Raw genomic sequence first — 8,713 nt, forward strand, 5'->3', positions numbered from 1 at the left:
ACCGGGGCAGCAGCGAGCGCTCCCCCGCCGCACCTGGGATACTGTCTGCAGGCTCTGAGCAGCCTGAGGAATGTCAGGAATAACACGAACATCAACGAGAGTTCCCAACATTCCACATCTGGAGCTAATGTCTGAATGCATCGGGAAAAACAAAAACTTTCCAGACGCCGCGATTCTCGGGCAAGGTAACAAAAATGGCGCCCCGGATTGTTTGCGCCTTGTAAACGTGCCACAGAACAGAACGCCAAGTGGCCGCACAAAAACAACCCGAGCAGAATTAGTAGGTGCGGGAACAGAAGATTATCTTCAATCACCTCTATCACTGCCAGCCGAGCCTTTTCGGCCTCCACTTTTCAGCAATGTGTTCGACAGATGTTTGTCTTGCCTTTATTAAGCAAAAACACAAGGCCCTATAAATGGCCTGGTGGCTGGCTCATCGTCTTCATTCTTTACCTCATATGCTTGCTGCAGTGAAATATAATTAACTCTCTCGTGGATTCCTATTACGTTTTTTTCTTTTTGTCTTTTTCTATTTTGTCACAGGTGAATGCTTCCGGTCATCACACCAATGTTCATATGAAAGGTAAAACGAATGTCAAAACACGCAAGATCTCAAATACTAAGGTAAACACTGTGAAATCATAAATTGTCTGACAGCACAAAGTAGGCTAAAAGATCCCAAATAAGTACAAAAAATAAATAAATTTTGCTCAGTGAAAAAAAAGTCAAACGAATGTGACATACGGTTGTTAATATTAATCGGTTTAGAAAGAGTTAAGCAGTTACTTCTAAGACTTTGGGATGCTGGCGAACCACAGCGAGAGCCATTACATACACCTGGGAGCAGGTGGTGAACGTTTCCAGGAGGTAATGGCTCACTAAAATTACTCCAAGAACAACGTCTTAAGGAACAAAGGCATTACTTGCCTCAGTTAAGGTCAATGTGCCTGATTCAACAAAAAAACAAACGAGCAGAAATTGCATCCAGGGGACTTTCGACGCTGAAACTATTGGTGACCAAAAACAACGCAAAGGTACGTCTCACCTTTGCCACAAAAAATAAATTAAATAAAATCTTGTTGAAAATTTTTATGGATTTCAGAACAAAACAAAAACATAGTTACCAACACCAACATTGAGACGTGGTGACGGTGAGGCAGAAAGCGCAAATAATGTGGGAATGAGCTACATCTGAAGAAACTCTGAGCAGCTGTGAAGAAAGTTCTGCATTGCGACGGACCAAAACACCACCACCACCCCCACCACCCCCTGAAAAATGTGTCACGGACAGATCAGCAATCTATCAAGAATGATTGTGTGTTTTGGCCCGTGTTGAGGCGCTTTTAAGTTCGCTCCAAAAAAGACCACACAATGAAGCGCCTCGTAATTAAAAATATCGAACTTAGAACCAGCGCCGTTCCCGCTCTCAGAAGGAGACGGAGAGGCAGGGTGTGTTGCTGCCTTTGACGTGAGAGCCGGGTCACCGGTTCAAGCGCAGATTCTGATATAAAACGCTCTGAATGTGTTTCTGTTTATTCATGTTTTTTGTTGGTTTTTTTTTTTTTTTTTTTGCAGCTAAGAGTCAGTTGGACCGTGTTGTGGAGGTGGAGGGCTGAAAAGCGGAGGGGCCTTGGCTGAGGCAAATTTAAAGTGACAGAGTTGTGTCAAAGAGGCTGGACCCCATGATGGTCACAGAGCTTCTTAATGCTTCACAGAGACGCATCCCTTCACTTCGACGTGAGAGTGGATCAAGATGGAGACGTCTGACCTTACAAGTTCAACAACAGCTTCAGGGTTCTCGGTGCAGTGCAAACTAACAACATGGAGGCGATCCAAGTACGGCGCCTTGCAAAAGTATTCGTACCTCTTGAACGTTGTCAGTTTGTTTTTTTTTACATTACAACCTCAAACGTCAGCATATTTCATTGGCATTGAATTTAGAGCAACGCAAAGAAACTCTTGATTGTGAAGTAAAAGGAAAATATTCTCTAAGAATTTTCACAAAGTCACCATTGGCTTTAGGTCTGAACATTGGATGGATCGTATTTGATGTAAATACTTCCATCGTAGCTCTGATTGTATGTTTTCCCGGCTTGTTGAAGGTGAATCTCTACCCGAGTTTCAAGTTTTTTTGATCCTCCAAAAGATTTTCTTCCAGGAATGCCCTGTATTTATTGTCGTTTGTTTATTTGAGGGGGAAAAAAAGACAATGCACATCAAATAATCTGCCCTAGTTAGCCATAAAGGCTAGTTTTCACCTGTAGCCCCTAAAGTAGCATGTAGCTCCCTCTAGCTTCAGGTAACCAGCAAAACCTTTGAGCAGCTTTCCTGTCCCTGCTAAGCAAAAGCATGATGCTGCCACCACCATGTTTCACAGTGTTGGAGGGTGTGTTCAGGCTGATAAGCAGTGCCAGTTTTCTGCTACTCAAAGTGTTTTGCATGCAGGTCAAGCAAGTTACATTTGACTCTCATCTGGACCCTGTGCTATGTTTACTATGTGCCCCACATGGTTTGTAGCAAACTGTCTTTCAACAATGGCTTCCTTCTGCTTTCATTGAGGTCCAACTTGTGGAGTGCATGGCCTGTCAACTCAGGTGGGGGTCACAACTCAACCCCCACCTGAGTTGTGACGCTCTGCAGCCATCCCAGAGCCACCTTCTCTGATTAATGCTCTCCTTGTCCTGCTGATGGGCAATCATGTTCTAGTACGGTTTTGTCCTTTTCTTCACATTAATCAGATGATGGATTGAGCCATATTTCTCTATGAGAGAAATTTACTAGCCTGCAGCTTCTGAATGTTGCACTGAGTTGCTTTTGAGGGGATCTGAGTAAAGGGGGTTCATATAAATGTATGTCGCATATTTTTTTGTGGGTTTTAACAAAAAAAAAAAAAAAAAAGAAACTGATTAATTTTGCGGAGAAGTAATAATTTTGAACGGGAACTGCAAGTCTGCGTATGGGAACTTTTAAGTCAATAGTGCTAATCCTTGAAAACGCCTTTTTCGTGGAGACGTGCTCGACACGCTTTGCTCAAGCAGTCTGAAAGGACGGGATGCACACGAGTGTGTTCAGAAGTTAATGTTTCTACTTACAGAGTGACGGTCCTGTTGGGGAACAAACTGAAGTCCGGAAGTTCAACCAGCTCCTCCTTGCTGCAGCTCACCCTCCTGCCCACAGATTGAGCGCCGTGCGCCTTGGGGCGATCCTCCGCGCAGCTGCACCCGCTGGTGGAGGCGAGCGGCCCGGGGCAAACCTGGACGAGTCCCGCTCCGGAGGCGGACAGCAGGAGCAGCATCAGCACCAGACGCCCCGGCAGCAGAGGGATGCCAGCTGCGGGCGCAACCATTGTCCTTCGCCTGGATCTCACCTCAGCTGCACCCCCGCCTCCAGTCATCCCATATCTCCACCATGAAGATCTCGGTTGGAGTTTATGAAAAGGAAGAGTGAAGAGGCACGCCGAGCTCACGGGAGTTAAATAAATGAATGAAGGGGGAAAGTATTTCGCTCAACAGTGAACTCCCATCTCATCCGGTCATTCCAGAAATATCAGAGGCGCTGATTTCCCAAATGTCCCGTTATGTCATGGCAGCAGCCTGGGCGCACGGCTCCCCTTTGCTCCAAAAGGTTATTAAATCCAAAGGACAAGAGTCCATCCGGTGGTTTACAGCTGTTACACCAGCGATGGCTTTCTGGGTCCTGGAAAACTTGGTTTTGATTAACCCAGAAAGTAGATTTACTCTTTTTTTCAGGATTCACGGGAGTGTCCAAATTACCGTTATCTTGCCCTCTGAAAGTCAATCCACGCGCTGCGGAGATTTACCGCAGAACTCACGCACATTCTTTCCGAGTCGCGACTATTTCTAAAGAAGAGATGAGTAAATTGACTTTACTGTCTTGTTCCGATGATTCTTTTCAAAGTTTTCCTCGGCTTTTTCCTCGATTCCCGGGTGGTCCCCCGCACTCTCACGCACAGAATTTAAACAGAATTTAAAAGGGAGGGTGGGGGGCGGAATGAAGTCGGACAAGAAAGGAGTTTGTTCCTCATCTGCTCCCGTCTGATTCCCCAAAATAAAGCGGGGTTTTGCCTGTACGCCTCTGTCAGTCTCAAAATCCACTCAGTTGAGGGTATGCTACCCAAAGTGCGCCCATTCCTTCCCCGTCTGCGCTCTCGTCCCCGCGGTCCTAGCGCATCCGGATCAGGGTCATTCCACCAGAAATCACTTCACACAGACCCAGACCCGACCCAACGCTGAATGAGGCCCTGATTGGATGATTATTTTAGGGGGCTACTTCCTATAACACCTCAGACAATTTTACAAAAAAAAAATAATTATTATTATTTTGTGTTTTTGCGCTCTACAGTAATTACATAGAGGTGTTTTGTGCTCTGCCTCCCCACAGTTACAGTACATGATATGGCTGCTTGAAAAACAAACTGTTCAATCATTTGAACTCATGTTACAGAAATATGCTTCCACAGTCTATTACGGTTAATTTACGGAGTTACGGGTAATGAAAGCCCAAAACGTATTTTCAGAGAATTACAATATCAATAAGAGAAAATCCTTTCTAATTCAAAATTGTTATGTTGTGTTATGTTACAGGCTTTGAATGGCCCTGGCTAATCCCAAAGAAAACTACCGACTGAACAGTCCACAAGACACTGACACCCTCACAAAGGTTACTTCCCAAAGAAGCTGACTGTTCACAGAGAGCCACATCCGAGTGGAAAGTCGAGTGGATGGACAAAAATGTGGTAGGAAATGTTGCACAAGCAAACAGCTATAACCACAGCCTTGAAAGGAGTTTTGAAGTAAAGATCGTGTGAGTGTTTGAGGAGATACAGAAGGTGGACTGCAGCTGGAGTCAATTCTCCAAGAGCTGAACGCACCAACACATCTATGACATGGGCTTCAGTTTTATACATTAATGGTCCTCGGTCATTCCTGATCCAAAAGTCTTATCAAGGATGACTGATAAGATGAAAGTGAATTTCACATTTTATTTCCAAATCAAAATTCCAGAGTCGGGAGGCAGACTGGAGAGGAACCGAGTTTACGTCTATTGAGCTGCACGGTGAAGTTTCCACAGGCGGCGATGATTTGGGGTGGCATGTCATTTACTGCTGCTGGTCCACTGTACTTTATCAAATCCAAACTCAGTGCAGTCACAACAATTCAGACTGTTTCCTCCTTCCTTATAAGAATCTTTTTGGAGATGCTGATTTTGTTTTCCTTCAAGAGTTGGCACCTGTCCATGCTGGCAGGAATGCCGATATAATGAGGGGTGAGCGAAGAGGAATACGAGATTTAGCAGACATAAGTTGCAGGCTGTTATCAAAGCAACCTGGGATTTTTTAACACCTCAGTAAAACCACAGGCTGATCTCCTGGTGTACAAGCAACCATGGTAACGTCTTGAGTAAATGTGCGGTACAGTACAATCACTATATGCTCTCGGCCAAGTAGAACTTTTTTATTGGTCTTATGAATAGTCAGATTTTCTGAGAAGGTACCAGAAATAATAAAATTACCAGAAATAAGAGTAAAATTGTATCACATAGTGTGTAATTATTAGTTTATAGTATGGATAGCATATTTAACTTTTATTGAATAATTGACAGGTATTAAAGATAAGCAAATATATTGAGCCTTTAATAGTTGAAATAACTATATCATAAATAAAATAGACTAGCTAACAGGCAGGATGAAGAAAACTGAGCGTCTCATCGGTTTTCTTTTATTTCAAGATAACTAAAGTATAAATAACTTTACAGTTAAACCGTGATGTCATGCTGGGGAACTAATATAACGACAAGTAGCCTTCGGCAAAATCAAAATTTCCTCAATAAAGAACAGGGAATACTATTGTTTTGAATTAGCTGCCTCCATGTACAACACAGGAAGGTCTTGCCTTCAATGTGTGTCTGGGCTGGAGGAGCAAAGTGAAGTTATGAATGAATGCTGAACGCCTCTGGTGTATTGTGTGCCGGAGTAGATCAAAGACTGTCCATTCAATCGGCGGGAACCAGAGGAAGCAAAGACTTTTATAGATAGGCTGCACTTCACTAAATTCTATATTGTTCCTGGAAAAAGACTTATGATCAAATAGAGCACTGCAAGCGTGAAAATGAACAAAGACGGAGCTGCAATAACGCTGGTGATAAGTGTTTGTTGGCAAGGCTGTTCATTTTACAGTGTTGGAGCACACAGACAGCAAATCGTTTCGTTTTCCACTGATCGTCCACTTCTCGGGTCTCCCAGTTCACCCTGCGCGTTTCTAATGGGGTTTTAGTACAGGGGGCTGAGGAGATTTTTATGGATGAAGATTGATTTTATGTCATTTTTCCTAGACTGTCTGGTGTTACCACACATGTAGTGAAAAAGAAAAAGAAAGAATCTGACTTTGCATGTTCCCCTTGTGCCTGCGTTGGTTCAACTTCCTCCTACAGTCCAAAAACTTGCATGTTAGGTTAATTGGTGGGAGCTGTGATGGGCTGGTGGTCTGACCACGGTGGACCCCGAGGTACGCTGCAGCCCCTCGTTCAATTTAAGTATTTTAATGAAGTACAAAATTTAGTTTCAAACCACCTTATTGAAGACGGCACATGGCTTAAAAAGGTTCATATCACCTTCGGTGAGGAAGGGGGGGGTAATTACAAAAAACTGTTGCATCGCAAATCTACTTCAACTAAGTAGTGTTTTATGTTTGCCAAATCGGTCAGTGTGAATATACCCGAATGGTTGCCGATGACATAATGACCCCAAGATGTTGCACCAGTCCACCTTGCTTTGGAGATTTGTTTTTCCTCATCCCTGCATGTGTTGGTAAAATAAACCTGAGTATCGCTTGTCTTAGCTCTAGTTGTTTTAAACTTTGGTGTAGTTACCCTGATTCTCACTAATGGCCAATTTGGTTCAGTAAATATTTTTATTGTTGCCCATTTCTGATTTTTGAAGATCAGACATCTACCTTCCTTAAGTGACATATTGTCTTGTCTTTCCCATTTTGAAGCGTGGGACCAACGATGCATTACATTTATACCCAGGTGAAAGAGGAAGACGCATATTTTATCTTTTCTTCCACCAAGCTCACCTAGAATGTTTTCTAGAAAACGTATCGTTATACCCTCATTGCTTTGCTCCTTACTGGATGTCATAAACAGTAGGCTCATCATAGTAACAATGCACTTTAATGCCGGCCCGTTTTGTAGCAATCGCCACAGCAACAAAAAGCTAATGCAGTGAAACCCTGCTGGCTCTGAATACAAATGGGTTTTTGTCCACTTCAAACATGTCAAGCTGTAACTAAACATAAATGTTTCAAAGTTGACTGAGATTGAGAGTGTTGTTCTTTGCATACCATATGTTGTTTATGTTGTAAGAGTAGTGAAATATATGGGCTTCCAGATCCTCCGAATGTGTTTGCACAAGCGAATACTTTGATTTAACCCCGGGTCTACTCTGAAAGAAAAAATAATTTTCCCAAACCTCAATCTTTTTGTTGAAATTTTTTTTTCCAAAATTGAGCTCCACTTACTTTATCTTTCACTTTGGTCTGCGGTTCAGCTTTATTTTTATTTCATTTTTTTTTTAGCTGCGTGCACAAAAAGTTCCGAAAATACAGTAGGTTACTTCTGTTTTAAAAATACTTTTTGATATACGAGAGGCCTGGGAGGACAGAGGCTGTGGTGATTCAAATCTGGAGAGCGTTTCAAAATACGAGGCGGTGCAGGAGGGAAACTTTTGAAAAGGTTACTTCTTGCAATTGGGCTTGACGTGTGTTCACCGACACATTCAAACTACAGGTTCCCCAGTCATGCAAGCGGCCTGGCAGTATATAATAGTGCACTGTGCTCTGACCCCTGCAGCAGACCCCTGGTTTGTTATTCCTGTATGCGATACTGTACTCTGGAGCAGGCTCAGACAGCCAGCGTGGTTACTAAAAGAAAGCACAAGGAGTAGATGGGCGCCTGTTCTGTAATGAAACAGAGGGGTGTTTATCCAAGCTGTTAAATAAGGCTTCGAGTGCAACACCCCCCTCCAGCCCCACAAGGCCCAAATCTCTCTCATCTGGAGAGCACAGTTTCCATTTTAAACTTTGCGTCCCAAACTGCACATTACATCAAATTGTACTTAATGGTATCCAGACAAACTTTAATGTCGTTCCAACATTTTCTCTGCAGCCTCCACCCCCCTTCGCCCTCTATAGCTAAGCAAGCAATCTCTCCTTTCTCTGTTCCACATCTGGACTCCATCCCAGGTGAAGAATGGGGAAAGCAGAGAACACTGGGAGAGAGACGGAAAGAGAGAGAGAGCAAGAGAGAGAGGTGAAACGTAGCGAGGCTTGGAAGTGCAAAAAGACAAACTATGCTAATGTTTGATTTGGATGACAAATATTAGAGATGGCAGTTCATAAGAGGCATGATCTGCGATTCCTCCAGAGGGACAGGATTTCCCTATTGTCCCCCCAGATCAGATGGTTGAGAGGAAATAATCAAAACGTATGAAACTTTTCTCTGCACAATCAGAGCAACAGACCAAGTGAGATGAGGTATAGTACAGTATTGTGTTTCTTCCAGCGAATAAACAAAAGACACTTCCAGCCAGGAAACTTTGTGTTTGGTAACACTGCGACATCTAGTGGCATTATATAGAAAAGAGCAACAGAGACTCCCAGTAGTTCAGCTCTCGCCACTCTTTAAAAGGGTAGTT

General features: G+C 43.4%; 1 protein-coding gene across 1 annotated transcript in view; it reads right to left on the bottom strand.

Annotated features, from left to right (window-relative positions):
• adgra2 (adhesion G protein-coupled receptor A2) overlaps positions 1–4,124 on the bottom strand; it is a 48,918-nt gene extending 44,794 nt beyond the window's left edge. Inside the window, exon 1 of the mRNA XM_008419047.2 lies at positions 3,093–4,124. Within this exon, the coding sequence (XP_008417269.1) occupies positions 3,093–3,394 (302 nt within the window). The 5' untranslated portion in view covers positions 3,395–4,124. The remainder of the gene's footprint in view (positions 1–3,092) is intronic.
• Positions 4,125–8,713: the final 4,589 nt, after the last annotated feature.

This window comes from Poecilia reticulata, linkage group LG9 (assembly GCF_000633615.1).
Source record: "Poecilia reticulata strain Guanapo linkage group LG9, Guppy_female_1.0+MT, whole genome shotgun sequence".
NCBI lineage: Eukaryota > Metazoa > Chordata > Actinopteri > Cyprinodontiformes > Poeciliidae > Poecilia > Poecilia reticulata.